This window comes from Mercenaria mercenaria, chromosome 7 (assembly GCF_021730395.1).
Source record: "Mercenaria mercenaria strain notata chromosome 7, MADL_Memer_1, whole genome shotgun sequence".
NCBI lineage: Eukaryota > Metazoa > Mollusca > Bivalvia > Venerida > Veneridae > Mercenaria > Mercenaria mercenaria.
The window spans coordinates 28,502,808-28,525,735 of NC_069367.1; the positions used below are offsets into that span (position 1 = coordinate 28,502,808).

The following is a 22,928-nucleotide window of genomic DNA, read 5'->3' on the forward strand; positions in this document are numbered from 1 at the left end:
CTTGTTTTCTTAATTTCCTTTCATTTACGTATTTTCCATACACAATTTCGGCCTTCTCTGTTTCTCATGAAAAAACAATTTCTGTTGTGGCCAAAGAATGCCAAAACACATACGGAGGAAATGCACTCGCAGGGACATAACCTATTGTCATTAAGGGTCCATTACCTTAATAAGAACTTTTCAACAATGCTAACATTGTATGAACTATAATTCCGTGTTTAACAGTTATGTGCAAAGCCAAGTAAAAATTGAATATTTTGAATTTTAACAGTTAAACTAAGAATACCAATTCATAATGCCTCCTAATGTTTTACTTAAAAAAGAGGACCATGATGGTCCTGAATCGCTCACCTATCCCCACATGACCCAGTGTTGAACTGAGTACGACGTCGTTATTTCTATTATTTGACATAGTGACCTAGTTTTTGAGCACATGTGACCTAGATATCATCAAGATAAAAAATTCTGACCAATTTTCATGAAGATCCATTGAAAAATATGACCTCTAGAGAGGTCACAAGGTTTTTCTATTATTTGACCTAATGACCTAGTTTTTGAAGGCACGTGACCCACTTCTGAATCTGACCTAGATATCATCAAGGTGAACATTCTCACCAATTTTCATGAAGATCTCATGAAAAATATGGCCTCTAGAGAGGTCACAAGGTTTTTCTATTTTTCGACCTACTGACCTAGTTTTTCACCGCACATGACCCAGTTACGAACTTGACCTATATATCATCAAGCTGAACACTCTCACCAATTTTCATGAAGATCCATTGAGAAACATGGCCTCTAGAGAGGTCACAAGGTTTTTCTATTTTTAGATCTACTGACCTAGTTTTTGACTGCACGTGACCCAGTTTCGAACTTGACCTAGATATCATCAAGAGGAACATTCTGATCAATTTTCATGAAGATCCATTGAGAAACATGGCCTCTAGAGACGTCACAAGGTTTTTCTATTTTTAGACCTACTGACCTAGTTTTTGACCGCACGTAACCCAGTTTCAAAAATGATCTAGACATCATCAAGGTGAACATTCTGACCAATTTTCATGAAGATCCATTGAGAAATATGGCCTCTAGAGAGGTCACAAGGTTTTTCTATTTTTAGATCTACTGACCTAGTTTTTGACCCCACGTGACCCAGTTTCGAACTTGACCTAAATATCATCAAGCTGAACACTCTCACCAATTTTCATGAAGATCCATTGAGAAACATGGCCTCTAGAGAGGTCACAAGGTTTTTCTATTTTTAGACCTACTGACCTCGTTTTTGACTGCACGTGACCCAGTTTTGAACTTGACCTAGATATCATCAAGGTGAACATTCTGACCAATTTTCATGAAGATCCATTGAGAAATATGGCCTCTAAAGAGATCACAAGGTTTTTCTATTTTTAGACCTACTGACCTAGTTTTTGACCCCATGTGACCCAGTTTCGAAATTGACCTAGATATCATCAAGGTGAACATTCTGACCAATTTTCATGAAGATCCATTGAGAAATATGGCCTCTAGAGAGGTCACAAGGTTTTTCTATTTTTAGATCTACTGACCTAGTTTTTGACCCCACGTGACCCAGTTTCGAACTTGACCTAAATATCCTCAAGGTGAACATTCTGACTAATTTTCATGAAGATCCATTGAGAAATATGGCCTCTAGAGAGGTCACAAGGTTTTTCTATTTTTAGACCTACTGACCTAGTTTTTAACCCCACGTGACCCAGTTTCGAACTTGACCTAGATATCATCAAGGTGAACATTCTGACCAATTTTCATGAAGATCTCATGAAAAATATGGCCTCTAGAGAGGTCACAAGGTTTTTCTATTTTTAGACCTACTGACCTAGTTTTTGACCGCACGTGACCCATTTTCGAACTTGACCTAGATATCATCAAGATGAACATTCTGACCAACTTTCATAAAGATCCCATGAAAAATGTGACCTCTAGAGTGGCCACAAGCAAAAGTTTACGCACGCACGAACGCACGGACGGACGGACGGACGACGTACGACGGACGCCACGCGATCACAAAAGCTCACCTTGTCACTTTGTGACAGGTGAGCTAAAAAGAGTTTTTCAAAATACCTTGTTCTACTGCAACTTCTGGCAGATATGTGGCAGTTTTCTTGTGACCTTTCTCATTTATGAACTCTATGCGAACTCCATTTGTTCCAACCTGTAATGAGAACAAGCAAGCTATATTAACCCCTATACCCTGCTAAATTTCTATAATGAACTGGTCCATCATTCAATTTGGACAGTACCATTAACTGTTAAAAGGGATGCTTATGAAAAAGATACTGACTGAATGGCGATTAATGCAGATCATGATCAGACTGCATGGATGTGCAGGCTGATCATGATCTACACTGGTCACAAAAGCAGAGTCAATCATGTCCAGCATGGTAAAGGTTAACTACTTTTCTACATAATCCTACATTGAACACCTTGTAATTGTTAACAGATTTTGTTAGATTTCAAACCTGTAAATACAAATTATGTATAATGATGTACATGAAATGTCTTCAAACAAAATTCAAATAGAACTCAAGAGTTTTTGTACCCTTTTGGTGGCCATAATTTGGTCTTCTTCCATTCTCTGGAAGTATGTGCCCCTCCGCCACAGTTTTGGATTTTTTTTTCTGAATATTTTCCATCAACAAGAGGGTCATGATGACCCTGGATCGCTCACCTGAGTAACATGAGCTACATGTTTCAAATGTCAAAATGATGATAAAATATTAAGAAAGTCAGCAGGTCACATTTATGGTCAATGAAATTCAGTTTTACGATTTGTATGCAAAACTGTGCATCATGTCATCAACCTTTCAAGGCTGTATAGATCTTAAAAAACAAGAAAGTAGGTCAGTAGGTCAAGGTCACAGTCAAGTGACATCATATTACTTAGGGTCATCAGGTAATTATAATTAAACAGTCTTGGAAATAGGATCAGATGATGTTTTAAGTATTTTTCCTGTATAATTCACATAGTAACTAAGTGACCCCAGGGCGGGGCCTCTTTTAACCCCAGGGGCATAATTTGAATGCTTTTGGTAGAGGACTACTAGACAATGCATCATACCAAATATCAAAAGCCTAGGTCGTATGGTTTCAGACAAGAAGATTTTTAAACCTTTTTCCTATATAAGTCTATATAAAACTTGGGACCCCCAGGGCTGGACAGGGCCTCTTTCCACCCAAGGGGTACAATTTGAACAATTTTGGTTGAGGACCATAAGACAATGCTACAAACCAAATATCAAAGGTCTAAGTGTTGTGGTTTCAGACAAGAAGATTTTTAAACTTTTTTTCCTATATAAGACTATGTAAAACTTGGGACCCCCGGGCGGGGCCATATTTGACCCTAGGGAGATGATTTGAAAAATCTTGGTAGAGGACCACTAGATGATGCTACATACCAAATATCAAAGCCCTAGGCCATGTGGTTTTGTACAAGAAGATTTTCAAAGTTTTCCCTATATAAGTCTATATGACCCCAAGGGCGGGGCCATATTTGACCCTAGGGGGATAAATTGAAAATTCTTGGTAGAGGACCACTAGATGATGCTACATACCAAATATCAAAGCCCTAGGCCATGTGGTTTTGTACAAGAAGATTTTCAAAGTTTTCCCTATATAAGTCTATATAAACCATGTGACCCCCGGTGCAGGGTCATATTTGACCCAAAGGGGATAATTTGAACAATTTTGGTAGAGGATCACTAAATGATGCTACACACCAGATATCAAAGCCCTAGGCCCTGTGGTTTTGGACAAGAAGATTTTTAAAGTTTTTCCTTTTGGTTGCCACAGCAACCAGAGTTCTGCATGGAATTCAATTCTTTGAAAAATTTTGAAAGGGGGCCACCCAAGAATCATTCCTGTGAAGTTTGGTGTAATTCTGCCCAGTGGTTTTCAAGAAGAAGATTTTTTTAGAAATTGTTGATGGACGACGGACGACGCACTAGGCACGACAGACATCAAGCGGTCACAATAGCTCACCTTGTCACTTTGTGACAGGTGAGCTAAAAATTATTATACATATCTTGACCATACCATTCGAAATGCATTAAGCTTTTAAGTAACTTTCTTCTGAAGTGAAACATACATGTAATTATAGCAAAAACTATTTTTTATTGCAACATGATTTTTCTCCTACAAAATTTTCTGCTCCTAATAAGCCCTGCCCCCTGTACTGAAAAAATGGAAAACCTTTCACATATTTCATTTCCCTATTTTAAGCTCACCTGAGCACACAGTGCTCAAGGACATTGTCTGGACACTGTTGGGCGTGTGTCAGCGTATGTCGTGTGTCAACATTTGCCTTGTGAACACTCTAGAGGCCACAGTTGTGACCCAATCTTTATGAAACTTGGTCAGAATGTTTGCCTTGATGATCTCTAGGTCAAGTTCGAAACTGGGTCATGTGGGGTCAAAAACTAGGTCAGTAGGCCAGATCACAGGAAAAGCTTGTGAACATCCTAGAGGCCACAGTTGTGATTCAATCTTTATGAAACTTGGTCAGAATGTTTGTCTTGACGATCTCCAGGTCAAGTTCGAATCTGGATCAAGTGGGGTCAAAAACTAGGTCACACGGTCAAATCAAGGGAATAGCTTATGAACATTCTAGAGGCCACAGTTGTGATTCAATCTTTACGAAACTTAGTCAGAATGCTTGTCTTGATGGCCTCTAGGTCAAGTTTGAAACTGGGTCATGTGGGGTCAAAAACTAGGTCACTAGGACAGACCAAAGGAAAAGCTTATGAACATTCTAGAGGCCACAGTTGTGACTCAATCTTTTTGAAGCTTAGTAAGAATGTTTGTCTTGATGATCTCTAGGTCAAGTTTGAATCTGGGTCATGTGAGGTCAAAAACTAGGTTACCCGGTCAAATCAAAGAAAAGGCTTGTGAACACTCTAGAGGCTACAGTTGTGACTCAATCTTTATGAAGCTTGGTCAGAATGTTTGTCTTGATGATCTCTAGGTCAAGTTCGAAACTGGGTAATGTTGGGTCAAAAACTAGGTCACTAGGCCAGATCAACGGAAATCTTGTAAACATTCTAGAGACCACAATTTAAGTGTGAAACTCATGAGAATTGGTCAGAATGGTTGTCTTTATGATCTCTAGGTCAAGTTCAAATCTGGGTCATGTGGGGTCAAAAACTAGGTCATCCAGTCAAATCAAAGGAAAAGCTTGATAACACTCCCGAGGCTACGTTTATGACCCTATCTTCATGAAACTTGGTCAAAATGATGATCTTGGTGATCTTTAGCCCAAGTTCGAATCTGGATCATCTGGGGTCAAAAACTAGGTCACCTGTTAAAGTCAAAGAAAAATCTTTTGCATGCAATAGGGGCTGCACTTTTCATTTGATGTGCATGAAACTTGGTCAGAATGTTTGTCTGCATGAAATCTCTGATAATTTTTTATCTTGGTCATGTGGGGTCAAAAACTAGATCACCAGGTTAAATCAAAGAATAAGCTTGTTTACACTCTAGGGGGCACATTTTTTATTCTATTTTCATAAAACTTGGTCAGAATGTTTGCTATCATGGAGTCTTAGACGATTTCAAATCTGGGTCACTTGGGGTCAGAAACTAGGTCACTAGGTCAAATCAAAGGAAAAGCTTGTATACACCCTTGAGGCCAATTTCTTGCTCCAATCTTCCCGAAACTTTGTCAGAATGTTTGTTTTCATGAAATTTTGGATGTTCAAATTTTGGTCATGTGGGGTAAAAAACTAGGTCACTAGGTCAAATCAAAGAAAATGCTTGTTTACACTCAAGAGGCCACGTTTTTTTTGGTCCAATCTTAATGAAAATTAGTCAGAATATTTGTCTCCATAAAATCACTAGGTAAAACATGTTTACACTGTTATGGTGTGTTACTCAGGTAAGCGACCTAGGGCCATCTTGGCCCTCTTGTTCCTATTATTCATAACATCAAAAGCAAACTTCTAACAGAATTGTCACAGACAGAAGCATTACATTAAATCCTGTATTCCTTTAATCCCCACCCCCCCTCCACCCCCGCACCGCAGAAGAAATCATAGTTTTAAGCCTAGACGGTTTCAGGTACCCCATTCCTAACTGAAGTTATTGTGAGAAAACCACTTTTCCCTGTTACCGAAAATAGAAAATTGTTTCTGCTAAGGAATAGGGTATTGCATCCATACTTGAAATTTAATCCGCTTGCATGGAGAACATGGTTTTACATATATTTTATGTTGCTTAGGTCAAGGTCAAGAACGTTGTTACTAAAAATAGAAATGTGACTTTCTCACAATAACTTCAGTTAGGAATGAGGTAAGCAGACACAACTTAGTCAATAGGTAGCTTTCATTGAGACCAATTCTTATTTTTTCTTTTTACATTGTAGGCAGTTGGGGTCAAGGTCATTGTTACTAAATATAGAACAAGAGCTGTCAGTAAGATAGCACGCTCGACTTTTCTCAGTGCTTGACTGAATTAGAGCTGTGCCAGTAATAACTTTATAAAACTTTAACCAAAAAATTCTAAGTTAAAAAAGGGCATAAGTCTGTCAAAATTCCAATCAGAGTTATGGGAATTCTCCTGGTGTAAACTTGATAGTAAATATCTATTTTAAGTTTTAAGTCAAAAGCTTTGATAGTAACAGAGATATTTGACTTTATCAAAAACTTAAACCAAAACAAGAGGGCCATGATGGCCCTGTATCACTCACCTGAGTACCATTGCTCAAAATGATATGATCAAGTTTTGACATAGAGCACATAGGCATATACATTTTAACAAGATTTACACTAATTTTGTAGAGGTCCACTAGGCAATGCATGCTACATGTCAAATATCTAAGATCTAAGCCTTCTGATTTATTTTTAGAAAATTTTGAAGATTTTTCTATCTACAATTCAGTAACCCCATGGGGCAGGGTCAATTTGAACCCGGGGGTCATGATTTGAATAAATTTTGTAGAAGTCTACTAGGCAATGCTACATATCAAATATCTAAGATCTAGGCCTTCTGGTTTATTTTTAGAACATTTTTGAAGATTTTCCTATGTAAAATCAAGTGACCCCTGGGGCGGGGTCAATCTTGATCCCGGGGGTCATGATTTGAATAAATTTTGTAGAGGTCCAATACGCAATGCTACATGTCAAATATCTAAGATCTAGGCCTTCTGGTTTATTTTTAGAACATTTTTGAAGATTTTCCTAAGTAAAATCAAGTGACCCCTAGGGCGGGGTCAATCTTGACTCCGGGGGTCATGATTTGAATAAATTTTGTAGAGGTCCAATAAGCAATGCTACATGTCAAATATCTAAGCTCTAGGCCTTCTGATTTATTTTTAGAAAATTTTTGATGATTTTCCTATGTAAAATCAAGTGACCCCTGGGGCAGGGTCAATTTTGACCCCGGGGGTCATGATTTGAATAAATTTTGTAGAGGCCAAATAGGCAATGCTACATGTCAAATATCTAAGCTCCAGGCCTTCTGGTTTATTTTTAGAAAAATTTTGAAGATTTTCCTATGTAAAATCAAGTGACCCCTGGGGAGGGGTCAATTTTGACCCCCGGGGGGTCATGATTTGAACAAATGTTGTAGAGGTCCAATACGCAATGCTACATGTGAAATATCTAAGCTCTAGGCTTTCTGGTTTATTTTTACAAATATTTTTAAGATATTCCTATGTAAAAATCAAGTGACCCCTTGGGTGGGGTCAATTTTGACCCCGGGGTCATGATTTGAACATCTTTAGTAGATGTCCACTAGGCAATGCTACATGTGACATATCTAAGCTCTAGGCCTTCTGGTTTATTTTTAGAAAATTTTTGAAGATATTCCTACGTAAAATCAAGTGACCCCTGGGGCGGGGTCATGATTTGAACAACTTTAGTTGATGTCCACTAGGCAATGCTACATGTCAAATATCTAAGCTCTAGGGCTTCTGGTTTTTGAGAAGAAGATTTTTTAAGATTTTCCTATGTAAAATCAAGTGACCCCTGGGGCGGGGTCAATTTTGACCCTGGGGTCATGATTTGAAAAATTTTGTAGAGGTCCACTAGGCAATGCTTCACACCAAATATCTAAGCTCTAGGACTTCTGGTTTTTGAGGAGAAGATTTTTTAAGATTTTCCTATATAAAATCAAGTGACCCCTGGGGCAGGGTCAATTTTGACCCAGGGGTCATGATTTGAAAAAACTTGGTAGAGGTCCATTAGGCAATGCTTCACACCAAATACCTAAGCTCTAGGGCTTCTTGTTTTTGAGGAGAAGATTTTTAAAGTTTTTCCTTTTGGTTGCCATGGCAACCAGAGTTCTGCATGGAATTCAATTCTTTGAATAATTTTGAAAGGGGACCACCCAAGGATCATTCCTGTGAAGTTTGGTGTAATTCTGCCCAGTGGTTTTCAAAAAGATTTTTTTAGAAAATGTTGACGGAAACACGATGCACGACGGACGACGGACATTGAGCGGTCACAAAAGCTCACCATGAGCCTTTGGTGAACTAAAAATGAGTTAATGTGTTATGAAACAGCATCTTTCGTGATCGATCGGCCGCTTATTTTATCAAAACGAATTATAAAATTCGCGAGGTAAGAGACTAATTTGATAGTTTCAATGGAATTAATTTATTCAATAAAAGAATCTTAAAAACCTGTAAAAATGTAAAGAAATTCTATATTTCCGGCATAGGTCGGCCACTGAAATGGTGCTCGTAATTTTAACAAAGTTGTGAAAACGACTTTCGAGGTCAGATGCATTTAAATTGACAGTTTCAATGAAATTTATTTATTTATTTTTTTATAGACAATATGAGAGGCATTCTTTCGAATAAATTGTGTAGCCCTTAAAAGAGCTGACCAGGAAACCCGGTCACAGTATTTGAGACAATCAGTTTCTCACTGTCTCAGATCTCCCAGTGGAAGATCGTCTTCATCGAAACCATCAAACTCGGTCTCACTGTCTGACCCACAGAATTGGTGGAACTTGTCTTCTGACATAGAGATTGTTAGGTCGGAGTAGTAGGAATTCAGAGGATTCTCATCTTCTTCCTCGTCTGGGTAGGACTGTTGATCTTCCACACCACTCTTCGAGATAAACTCTTCGAAAAGAATATCGTCTTCAGTCCCGTCCATCTTGTTGCTGATGAAACATTTTTTGAAGCCCCTCTGGATGATGGCTGGGTCGAGTTCTTGCCATGATTCAACGATCCATGCGCAGATTTCCTCGAGTTCTGGCTTTCTTATCTTCCCTTAGGCGGTGATCACCCCTCAGCGTACCAATTCAACCATTTCCTTTGAAGAAGTGTCTTCATGGGTTTGCTGACTGCCACGTCTAACGGCTGCAGAATCGACGTCATACCGCCGGGAATGATGGTAAGCGTAGTCCGGTACTCGGAAGATAACTTCTGTTTCACGTCTTCTGAATGGTGTGCCCGAAAAGCATGTAGCACGAGAAACGATTTCTTGGTTAGGCCACCCGGTCTCTTCCCCCAAACGGTCTTGATCCAGTCATGGACAAGATTCTGGTCCATCCAACCTTTCTCCTGGCAACGGACGATGATGCCCTTTGGCCATTTTGTAGACTTGGGTAGTGTCTTCCTCTTAAACATGACATATGGTGGTAACTTCCCACCATCGGCCGTACAAGCCAGCATTACTGTGAACCGATTCTTTTCGTTACCCGTGGTGTTGATCGTAACACATTTAGCGCCCTTGCTGCTGATAGTGGTGTTGGACGGTAGATCAAACATCAAGGGAGTCTGGTCTGCATTCCCAATCTGGCTCAGATCGTAATCGTGTAGCTTCCTCTGTCTGATGACAAAGCGCTGAAGCTCGGTGATCTTCTCTTCAAAATTGTCTGGTAATTTCTGGGCGATGTGAGTGCAACGTGGAATCGATAGATTATTCCTTCTTAGGAACTTGTAGACCCATGACACAGAGGCTGTAAAGGCTTGCATCTTTGGATCCGGCTTTGTGATTTTCTTTGCTTCCAAGTGAAGTTCCGGCCCTCCGAGACCAGATCTCGGTAAAAAAAATGTGCGTCTTATATTCATAAAATGACGGTAAAAAGACCCTACTACTCAGAGGGGTTAAAGTTCAAGTATGGAAGAGGCACTGACGTACTTTATTTTGATGGAATTAAATTATATCAGAAAAAACAGTCCAAGAAACTACATGCACATAAAGTATAAACACTTTGCTAAACTCAAATTATATTTCCATTTATTTTTTATTTATTTTTGTTTTATTTTATTTATTTATTTTATTTATTTATTATTATAGCAGATGATGATGATAAAGATACATTTTAAGTTTCAAGTCATTATCTTATATTGTACTAAAGTTATATCCAGAAAGCAAAGATTGCCAAAAAACTTTAAGTATGAAAGGGGCATAATTCTGCCAAAAATACAATTAGAGTTATGGGGATTATAACCACACATGCAGATGATGATTATAAAGAAATGTTTTTAATTTCAAGTCATTATCTTTTAAAGTACCAAAGATATGTCTATAAACGAAGCTTTCGAAAAAAATTAACATGAAAATAATTCCAAGTATGACAACTTGGCAGGGCCGCAATAATAAGCTGTTAAAATCATACAAAAATTTGCAAAATAGACCATCACATTTGTAGCCAAAGTGGCATTTTATTAGCCATTGGCTAATACATACTTTGTTTGTATGCTGGACAATGTTTATGTGAAGTTACAGTAAGATATAAGAAAACGTCACAAAGATATGACAGAAAAACAAAGGTTGCCGAAAAACTTTAACCTTAAAAATAACCTTAGTATAACACCTTGGTGACCTTGACCTTATGTATAATGAGCCCAGCCCCTGCATATACTTTGTTTGTATGCTGGACAATGTTTATGTGAAGATACAGTAAGATATAAGCAATAGTTACAAAGATATGACAGAAAAACAAGAGGGCCAAGATGGCCCTAGGTCGCTCACCTGAGAAACACACCATAACACAGCATATTAAACAGAGTAAACATGTTTGACCTAGTGATTTCATGGAAAACAAGAGCTGTCTCCATAGGATGACACATGCCCCCGATGGCACTTTGAATGAATATATAGTTATGGCCGATGTTAGAGTTTAGGACCTTTGACCTACGGAACTGGGTCTTGCGCACGACACATCGTCTTACTGTGTCACACATTCATGCGTAGGTATTTTAAAATCCATGTATGAATGACAAAGATATGGACCGGACACGCCTATCAATGCACTATCATGAAAAATGACCTTTAACGTCTAAGTGTGACCTTGACCTTTGAGCTATGGACCTGGGTCTTGCGTGCGACACGTCGTCTTACTGTGGTACACATTCATGCCAAGTTATTTGAAAATCCATCCATCGATGACAAAGATATGGACCGAACACGCCCATCAATGCACTATCTTTTAAAGTCTAAGTGTGACCTTGACCTTTGAGCTACGGACCTGGGTCTTGTGTGCGACACGTCGTCTTACTGTGGTACACATTTATGCCAAGTTATTTGAAAATCCATCCATCGATGACAAAGATATGGACCGGACACGCCCATCAATGCACTATCCTTTAACGTCTAAGTGTGACCTTGACCTTTGAGCTACGGACCTGGGTCTTTCGCGCAACACATCGTCTTACTGTGGTACACATTCATGCCAAGTTATTTGAAAATCCATCCATCGATGACAAAGATATGGACCGAACACGCCCATCAATGCACTATCTTTTAAAGTCTAAGTGTGACCTTGACCTTTGAGCTACGGACCTGGGTCTTGTGTGCGACACGTCGTCTTACTGTGGTACACATTCATGCCAAGTTATTTGAAAATCCATCCATCGATGACAAAGATATGGACCGGACACGCCCATCAATGCACTATCCTTTAATGTCTAAGTGTGACCTTGACCTTTGAGCTACGGACCTGGGTCTTGCGCGCGACACGTCGTCTTACTGTGGTACACATTCATGCCAAGTTATTTGAAAATCCATCCATCGATGACAAAGATATGGACCGGACACGAAAATTGCGGACAGACCGACAGACAGACTGACAGACCGACAGACGGTTCAAAAACTATATGCCTCCCTTCGGGGGCATAAAAATATTCTGACCAATTATCATTAAAATTGGAGCAAAAATATTGATTATAAGTAAATATTTTCTTTGATTTGACCTAGTGAACTAGTTTTTGACTCAAGATGACCCATATTCGAACTTGACCTAGATTTCATCAAGGCTATCATTCTGACCAAATTTCAAGAAGATCAATTGAAAAATACAGCCTCTATCGCATACACAAGGTTTTTCTTTGATTTGACCTAGTGACCTAGTTTTTGACCCAAGATGACCCATTTTCAAATTTTTCCTAGATTTCATTAAGGTAATCATTTTGACTTAGTTTCAGGAAGATCAATTGAAAAATACTGCCTCTATCGCATAAAAAAGCTTTTCCTTTGATTTGACCTAGTGACCTAGTTTTTGACCCCAGATGACCCATATTCAAATCTGACCTAGATTTCATCAAGGCAATCATTCTGACCAAAATTCATGAAGATTAATTGAAAAATACAGCCTCTATCGCATACACAATGTTTTTCTTTGATTTGACCTAGTGACCTAGTTTTTGACCCCAGATGACCCATTTTCGAACTTTGCCTAGATTTTATCAAGGTAATCATTCTGACCAAAATTCATGAAGATTAATTGAAAAATACAGCCTCTATCGCATATACAAGGTTTTTCTTTGATTTGACCTAGTGACATAGTTTTTAACCCCAGATGACCCATTTTCAAACTCGGCCTAGATTTCATCAAGGTAATCATTCTGACGAAAATTCATGAAGATTAATTGAAAAATACAGCCTCTATCGCGTACACAAGGTTTTTCTTTTATTTGACCTAGTGACATAGTTTTTGATCCCAGATGACCCATATTTGAACTCGGCCTAGATTTCATCAAGGTAATCATTCTGACCAAAATTCATGAAGATTAATTGAAAAATACAGCCTCTATTGCATACACAAGGTTTTTCTTTGATTTGACCTAGTGACCTAGTTTTTGATCCCAGATGACCCATTTTCGAACTTGGCCTAGATTTCATCAAGGTAATCTGTCTGACCAAAATTCATGAAGATTAATTATAAAATACAGCCTCTATCGCATACACAAGGTTTTTCTTTGATTTGACCTAATGACCTAGTTTTTGACCCCAGATGACTCAGTTTCGAACTTGACCTAGATTTCATCAAGATAATCATTCTGACCAAATTTCATGAAGATCAGTTGAAAAATACAGCCTCTATCGCATACACAAGCTAAATGTTGACAGACGACTGACGACAGACAGACGCCGGACATCGAGCGATCACAAAAACTAACAAAAGTTGCCGAAAAACTTTACCCAAGAAAGGACACGCCGACGCCAGGGTGAGTAGAATAGCACCCCTATTCTCTGAATAGTGGAGCTAAAAACTCAGTTTTGGACAATAAAAACAACATATTGAAACATGGACATGTTACAGTAATTTTCTCACAATATACTGCAAAAGATAAAGACCTGGCATTGTCAGTCCAAGCTAGTGGGAATAGATTCTGAATTTCACAATTTTAAAGCAGGGATCAAGCCAGACAGGAAGTAGAACAGAACGAAAAGTAACTAGGTGTTTTTGTCACAAAAACATGTCTCCCCCTATGGATACCTTTAGCTCTGGCAGCCATTTTGTGCAGCGAAGTGGAACGTGTCAGCAATATGCACAACTAGGCTTGGTACTGATCACTTCTGTGAAGTTTCGTAGAAATCCAGCCAGAGTTTGACCTGTGAAAGCCGGAAAAGATTTTTCTATTTTTAGCTCTGGCGGCCATTTTGTGCAGCCAATTGGAACGTGCCGGCGATATGCATAACTAGGCTTGGTACTGATCACTCCTGTGAAGTTTTGTCGAAATCCAGCTAGCAGTTTGACCTGTGAAAGCCGGACAAGATTTTTCTATTTTTAGCTCTGGCGGCCATTTTGCGCAGCGAATTGGAACGTGCCTGAGATATGCATAACTAGGCTTGGTACTGATCACTCCTATGAAGTTTTGTCGAAATCCAACTAGCAGTTTGACCTGTGAAAGCCAGACAAGATTTTTCTATTTTTAGCTCTGGCGGCCATTTTGTACAGCGAAGCATAACCTGCCGGCGATATGCACAACTAGGGTTGGTACTGATCACTCACATGAAGTTTCGTTGAAATCCAGCCAGCAGTTTGAACTGTGAAAGCCAGACAAGATTTTTCTAATTTTAGCTCTGGCTGCCATTTTGTGCAGCGGAGCGGAACATGCCGGCGACATGCAAAATAAGGGTTGGTACTGACCACTCCTGTGTTAATGTAGTTTTGTTGAAATCCAGCCAACAGTTTGACCTGTGAAAGCCAGACAAGATTTTTCTATTTTTAGCTCTGGTGGCCATTTTGTGCAGCGAAGCAGAACGTGCTGGCGATATGCATAACTAGGGTTTGTACTGATCATTCCTGAGAAGTTTCGTCGAAATCCGGCCAGCAGTTTGACCTGTGAAAGCCTGACAAGCTTAATGCGGATGGACAGACAGATGGACAACAAAGGCAAAACCAATATGTCTCCCCTATTTTATGGAGGGAGACATAATAAACAACTCTGTAAGCTTACTGGTATAAATCTATTAACCTTTAGCCTGCTTGTGGCAAGTGATTTTGCCTTTGCGACCAGTTCAGACCAAGATCAGCCTGCACATCCGTGCAGTCTGATCATGGTCTGCACTGTTCGCTATTCAGTTAGTAAATTTTCAGTGAACACCCCTTCGATTAATAAATGGTACTGCCCAAATTGAACGATGGACCAGACCATTTTGCAAATATAGCAGGGTAAAGGTTAAAGGGTTTCTTTTCTATGATCTATGACAATATCTGCTTTACAGACTTTTAAAAAAAGCCTCACAACTTTGCAGAAGCAAGAATAAGAGGCATTTCCCTTCTCGCTTGAACCCTACCAGTAACATATAAAATATTCACATACTCAACTGTTTTGAGTACATTATGCCGCTGAAAGCATGTACGTGAAGAATTCGCACACTGACGACTGACAAAAAGCTCCTCACCTGCTGTGTTACGTTAACATGAACAATTAGACACATCCCTGTGACCTGTCACTTTACATGTTAATCATATTTCATTTTCATTTCCAGACGTCTAGCTAGCTAGGGGCTAGAAGCAGAAACTTATACAGCTATTAGACATGAAAAAAGGTCCTAACAGTTGAAATTTAAGAAAATTAAATCCATCTATTTGGTACATCTTGTTTAAATTACTTTGCTATTCCAAGTTTCATTTTAATTAGTACAATCTGAATAAATACAGTTTAACAGAGATAAATAAACATGGGAACTTCCATATGTGCCAAGTTATATCTTTATATTATATACCTTGCTAAAACACGCTCATCTGATTGTTTCAGAGAGCCCACAAGACGAAACAAGAGGGCCAAGATGGCCCTATATTGCTCACCAGAGTTGATCTGGCCTACTGACCTGGTTTTTGACCTCACATGACCCAGTTTCAAACTTGACCTAGAGATCATCAAGACAAACATTCTGACTAAGTTTCATAAAGATTGAGTCACAACTGTGGCCTCTAGATTGTTAACAAGATTTTCCTTTGATTTGACCAGGTGACCTAGTATCTGACCCCACATGACCCAGATTCAAACTTGACCTAGAGGTCATCAAGACAAACATGCTGACCAATTCTCATGAGTTTCAAACAAACTGTGGACTCGAGTGTTAACAAGATTTTCCTTTGATCTGGCCCACTGACCTAGTTTTTGTTTCCACATGACCTAGTTTCAAACTCGACCTAGAGATCATCTAAACAAGCATTCTGACTAAGTTTCATAAAGATTGAGTCGCAACTGTGGCCTCTTGTGTTAAAAAGTTTTTCCTTTGATTTGATGGGGTGACCTAGTTTTTAACCCAACATGACCTAGATTCAAATCTGACCCAGAGGTCATCAAGACAAACATTCTGACAGATTCTCATGAGTTTCAAACTTAAACTGTGGACTCTAGAGTGTTAACAAGATTTTCCTTTGATCTGGCCTACTGATATAGTTTTTGACCCCACATGACCCAGTTTTGAACTTGACCTAGAGATCATCAAGACAAACATTCTGACTTAAGTTTCATAAAGACTGGGTCACAAATGTGGTCTCTAGAGTGTTAACAAGGCAAATGCTGACAGACAACGAACATCACACGACGGATGCCGGACAATGACCCGTCACGATAGCTCACCTTGAGCACTTTGTGCTCTGGTGAGCTAAAAAATTTAAACTAACTGCCCAAAAGCCCTGCTTGTGTTACTTTAAATTAAAACCAAACAAACCCAAATATGTTTACTAGTCTTTACAAACCAAGCACATAGGGAATATTGCCCATTTACCTGTATTTACTAACAAATATGTTTCCCAAATCCTGGAAAATGCAGAACTTTCAAAAAATACTAAACTACTTCATATGAATTCTTCCAAGATGCAAAATAAAGAAAAAGTACCTGTATTAGCAGACACTTCCCACATTCAATCACTGAGAGATGATCAATTCTGAAGTATAAAACAAAAGGGTGGGCACAATTTTCTGGCAATTACGGTAACCTGATATAAAGGAGTAAGTATGTTTTATACCTCCCAATCTAAGTAATCCCTGGCTTCCTCAAAATGAGTTAGGATGGAGACTGAACAATGGAGGCGAGGAAACTCTTCCTTCGTGATTGGACTGAAGCGACTGTCACGCATTGCACTGAAATACAAGCATGTTCTTTTATACATGTACAAAAAAATAAATAATGAAATCATATTTAAATAAAAAGTCCAATGTTCTACATGTGCTTCTTAACTTTATTCAAGTTCGTCATTATTGTATTGTTTCTCTGATGGGTTTTAAGCAATTTTTCTGAGAATTTTATAGCAATTTTTCTGAGAATAGAATAGCATTTTTTCTGAGATTTATATAGCAATTTTTCTGGGATTTATCTAGACAACTGCTAGTCAATTCATCAAGTTATTACTCATGGTAACCGGACCCTACCTAGCTTAAACTCCCTACCCATGCAATTTTTTTTTCATGTTCTGTAACAACGTCTGGTATTATCAGTTTAACCCTTAGCCTGCTAAATTTCTGAAATGGACTGATCCATCTTTCAATTTAGGCAATACCATTTATTATTCAAAGAGGTGTTTGCTGAAAATTTACTGACTGAATAGCGACTGAATACCAGTGGTCTGCACTGGTCGCAAAGGCAGAATCACTTGCCGCCAGCAGGCTAAAGGTTAAAATCAACTCTGTAATAACTCTAGTACTACATTATCACTCATGATTTGCAAGTATAATGCACAATGTATTTCTTCTTTTACTGCACGATGCCTATAAATTGTTGGTTCCTAGTTTGTGCTGTATGACTGTTCAACTCCGCATTTTGTCGGGTTAAAGTCAAAACTTAACTGAAATCTATTTCTGATGTCTTGTAATAAAACAATTATTGAGTGGCTTGCCGGTGGTCAATAGTTTTTACCACTGACCAGCAAATCAATTAATAAATGTATAATGTTTCTTTCTACTAAGTATAGCACTAGGAATTCTAGTTCCCGATTAAAATAACATTGCATCTCTGATGACCGATCTAAACAATTTATGAAAACCAATTTTAGGCATAATCACCATTTTCGTTGCAAGAAGCCTCTTAAAAGTCAAACGAAAATTTGTTTTGGCATACACATTGTATTCCATTCTGATAATGTCCATGTGACTGTCAAAGACTGTTAACCTTTAGGCTGCTAAATTTCTAAAATAGACTGGTCCATCATTCAATTTGGGCAATACCATTTATTATTCGAAGGGGTATTCACGGAAAATTTACTAACTGAATAGCCAACATGAACAGACCAAGATGGTCTGCACTGGTCGCAAACGCAGAATCACTTGCCGCCAGCAGGGTAAAGGTTAAAGTATTTTATCAGCAAGAAAATGATTCAATACATATAACTGAATGACAAGAAAACAGCCTCTGACACTTGCATAAATATGTTAATATATACACAATATGTAACAGCAGATTGTAATTTATTTATGAAAATCTCTGTCAGCTGGACATTTTCTATGCATTTAAACAAGTCTGCCTTTCAAAAAAAAACGGTTATACTCTTTATCAAGATATAATTGGTTCCTACCTTGTGACAGCATATTCCCTGAGACCACATTGCAAGTTTGTTGCTGAAAATGTTCCTATACAACCTCGTAATCTTTTGTCTTTACCTAATTTCCAAGTCACAAATAATGGGCTGAAATTGGAAAATGTATAATATTATAATTATATGTAACAAGAGCACCGCCTTGCGGGTGCTGACGCTCATCTGATTTTTTTTGTATAATAGAAATATTGTCCTACCCATGATTTTCTAAGTCTAAAAAGGGCCATCACTCTTGCAAAAAGCAGGATAGAGTTATGTTTCTTGATGTACAGTGTCCACTTATGATGGTGAAAAACTGTTGCAAGTTTTAAAGCAATAGCTTTGATAGTTTATGAGAAAAGTTGACTTAAACATAATATTCAACCAAGAAAATGATTTTTCTAAGTCCAAAAGGGGCAATAATTATTGCAAAAAGCAGGATAGAGTTATGTTTCTTGATGTACAGGGTCAGCTTATGATGGTGAACAAGAGTTGCAAGTTTTAAAGCAATAGCTTTGATAGTTTAAGAGAAAAAGTTGACCTAAACATAAAACTTAACCAAGAAATCTGATATTTTCTAAGTCCAAAAGGGGCCATAAATCTTGCAAAAAGCAGGATGGAGTTATGTTTCTTGCTGTACAGGGTCAGCTTATGATGGTGAACAAGTGTTGCAAGTTTTAAAGGAATAGCTTTGATAGTTTAGGATAAAAGCTGACCTAAACATAAAACTTAACCAAGAAAACTGATTTTCTAAGTCCAAAAGGGGCAATAATTCTTGCAAAAAGCAAGATGGAGTTATGTTTCTTGATGTACAGGGTCTGCTTATGATGGTGAACAAGTATTCCAAGTTTCAAAGCAAAAGCTTTTATAGTTTAGGAGAAAAGTTGACCTAAACATAAAACTTAACCAAGAAATCTGATATTTTCTAAGTACAAAAGGGGCCATAAATCTTGCAAAAAGCAAGATGGAGTTATGTTTCTTGCTATACAGGGTCAGCTTATGATGGTGAACAAGTATTCCAAGTTTCAAAGCAATAGCTTTGATAGTTTAGGAGAAAAGCTGACCTAAACATAAAACTTAACCAGGCAACGCCGACGCCGACGCCGACACCGACGCCGACGCCGACAACCGCTCAAGTGATGACAATAACTCATCATTTTTTTTCAAAAAATCAGATGAGCTAAAAATGAATTTAATAACCTCAAAGTCTTAAAAGCTATTGCAATTTACAGAAGATGGGAACAGACACTAATTTCAAGCCATTACTCCTTTTTTCTCAAAATGATGAACTTTCTAAAACAATTTATTTAAAATTAAACTGAGTCTGCTATTTCTTTACTTAGTAATGTTGTATACTGTCAAAGCATTTTCTTACAGATCTTTATACATTTAATTAATGGTATTTGGTATAAAGCTTTATATGAAAAGGGTTCTGCCTACAGAAGTACATATAGCTGTTTAGTAGATGTTGTATCATAGCTCAGTGTTTTTTCTTAACAAATTTGGTGCAGGTAAATCGTATACACCGAGTACAGGGTACGGTAATTAAAAGTGTGCAGGTATTTATAATATACCCGCACGCTAGTTACCGCACTGTTGGATAGGAAAGTATGCCAGCATGTCTGGAACAGTAGACAGCGAAGTGTATCTTATTGATTTTCTGCTCTCGCATTGGTTTATTTTACCTGGGCTTTACACATTTGTAAAGCAAGGATTTTAAGTACTCACTGAACTGCTGTATATGGCAATGTGGAACGCCTACAACTACCATATATTATAATATATGGATGGCTATGATACAAAACAGAAAGAACATTAAAACTCTCGGGTAAACGATTTATACTTCGTATAAATCATTTACCCTCGAGTTTCAATGCTCTTTCTATTACCTGTGTAAAGGTTTCGTTCTATTATCAGCTCTGGCAGTCCCTATGTGCAACTAAGAAGAACTGCTTGAAAAACTTTGGAAGAAGACCACTCAAGGAACATCCAGGCTAGGTTTCATCAACTTCAACCTCAGTTTCAGAGGAGATGTTGTTGGAAGAAAAGTGTGGACGGACAATAATTAGTGATCACAATAACTCACCCTCAGCATTTTGTCCTCAGATGAGCTAAAACACTTAGGTGCAAATGCTTTAATACTGTCAACAGATATATCTTTTGAATGATGAATATATTTCATTTTTGTAAAAAAGAATTTGATGAACCCAACAGTTACTGCTTTTTATTTCCTTTCATTTTAAATAATAACAAGCTTCAGTGCAAAGTAGATGTTGTACTGCCATATGCAGACGACTGATAGTGGCATGAAAACAAGCGGCATTATATTATGACCAAACGTTTTGTTTTATTAGTTTAGTAAATAATTATGTATTCCATTTTTGTAAGAACATAACTGATCGATTGACAACAGACATTCGGTGACGCCACATGAACAATGTAGTATAATGATCAATTATTGAAACTCTGGACTATCATTAAAAAAACATCTGTTTGAGGTAACATGACCTACCCGTGAAAATTGCTGCGACCTGGCTTTTTTTCTGGCCAGTCAAATGAAACAATTTTTTTCCCAGTATCATTAATATATGCAAAAATAAATCCCTACCTACCTTACCACACAAAAAACTTACGGTCATTTTACCACAAACAAACAATTATTAATTCAACCCTACTTACAATTTACAGGTAATCATTTTATGTAATATGTATTTGGATGTTTTATTCAAGTTAAATTGTAATTTTACATGACACAAACAATTTCAATAAAACATATTCAGCTCTAATCTCTGTAGCGTGTTGTTCTACATGTATTTCTTTAAATCAAATATCCATGCAGTTTTTTCAGTAAAATTCTTGTATTTGGATTACGGACTGGCCCTTAGTATTTTCATAAGACTGAACTTTGATTGTAGGGAAAATTGTTTGAACATTTTTACAAGGTAATATTATTCCTGTGTGATAAACCAGGAGCCCCTACATGTATACATATCCTGGGTACACTAATTACCACAAGTCTTATATTCAGTTGGCTCTATCCATATTCATTCTGTTTAATTTATTCATATCTTAGCTTTAGATTTTGGTGAACAATTCATCAAAACAAATTGTAAAAGCTCCACTCTTATCCTACAGAGAATGGGATCCATGTGGAATTTTAACATTTTCTGGCATTACTGTGAATTTCAACTTTCAATCAAAAGCAGTTCTTTAATTGATCTCAACCAATGAAAGGAGTTATATTTCACATGACTTTGTCTAACTCTATCCATATATGAAACTAACAGACATGGCAGTAATAAACCACTAAATTGAAAATCAGTAGAGGAAAATTGCAAAGATTAACCAGTATGACTAGCCACATATCTAAGTACTTTAATTGATTTTTAACATCAGTCTGTGTGAAATAAAAAAGAAAGAGCATAATTGAGTATAATGAGCAAAAATTTGTCAAGCAATTTTAATGGTAAGTGTCAAAAAGGGCTTTCATGATGGTAAAAAGTATATTACGGCAATCTGGTATACAAACGAACATAAATTAACATTTTACAATGTGGTAGATCACACAGTGAAACTAGTAGATCACACAGTGAAACATTAATTTTTCTTAACTATTTTTTTTTTAATGGTTTCAGTTAAAAATTTAGCTATCAGTTTATTTACTATAAAATACTTGTTACTGGATCAAGACTGAAAATTGTTATGTAGTACTGTAAGGTAAGTCAGTATATACTTTAGTTAGTAATACCATTCTTTGTTACCAACACAAAGGTAATATACACCCCTATTCATTTATATGGAATATGCCATATACATGTATGGAACAAAAGAGGAATTGGTTTCTAAGCTTTAAACATCACAAATCAGTTTTACAAATAAATGAAAATAGATATGTACCGAAACAAAAACTGGCGAGACAAAAATGAAATACTAAGAAACCACCAACACGATACGTATTGTTTGTAAACATGGACGAGTCCACTTACTAGGATTCGTTAGTGAAAGACGGGGTTCTAGGTGGTTCATAACTGTGTAAATGGCTGTGTAGTATGTCAAAACAGTAGAAACACATTTGAGCACAAGCAACAGTGTATCCATTTTTCAGCCCATTCATGTAACTTGAGGTTCCATGGCAGGAAACAGACGGCATAGAATTATTTAATTTCTGTTTCTTCACTCCACAACAGCTCGCGGCCATTGTGAATTATCTTCTCAAACAGCTGTTGGCTGGTTCTCAAACTTCGAAATCAGGGTTGTTTCTTTTTCTGATGATATTCGTGAACCAGTTTAAAACGCGCTTGATTTATTTCAATTATTATTTTAGGTATAACATAATCGATTTATAACACTGTGCATCATTGAAGGTTTCATGTGCACCGCCGTATGAATACATATAAAGGTAAAAAGGTAAAGGTAAATTTTATTTACCGTCTCTTTGTGAAACAGTTAACATAAGCTCTGTAGAGCTTTTGAGCGACCCCATTTAAAGAACAGTTAAAACCAATTATACCTTACCCCCAGCAATTTGCTGGTCGACTGAGGCAACCGTGATAAAGTGCCTTGCCCAAGGACACACCGCAATGGGAGTAGCCAGGATTCGAACCAGGGGCCTTCACCTCCGTAGGAAAGCGTCTTAGCCCACTCGACCAATGCGTCCATATGCGGATGTCTCTAAATTATATTGCCTGGCT

General features: G+C 37.7%; 1 protein-coding gene across 2 annotated transcripts in view; it reads right to left on the reverse strand.

The window, feature by feature from the left end:
- The window catches only part of LOC123554497 (nuclear protein AMMECR1-like), a 29,689-nt gene extending 7,229 nt beyond the window's left edge, over window positions 1–22,460 (reverse strand). Inside the window, exons 1-5 of one of the 2 annotated variants that reach the window (XR_006687048.2) lie at window positions 22,224–22,460; window positions 18,238–18,348; window positions 16,696–16,810; window positions 15,035–15,119; window positions 2,098–2,188 (exon numbers count right to left, since the gene is read on the reverse strand). Coding sequence is in view for 1 of the 2 variants with exons in the window: in XM_045344698.2 (XP_045200633.1) it covers window positions 2,098–2,188; window positions 16,696–16,810; window positions 18,238–18,348; window positions 22,224–22,435 (529 nt within the window). In the remaining variant the exon portion in view is untranslated. The remainder of the gene's footprint in view (window positions 1–2,097; window positions 2,189–15,034; window positions 15,120–16,695; window positions 16,811–18,237; window positions 18,349–22,223) is intronic. The other variant, XM_045344698.2, reaches the window with a different exon arrangement.
- Between the last annotated feature and the right edge of the window lie 468 nt (window positions 22,461–22,928).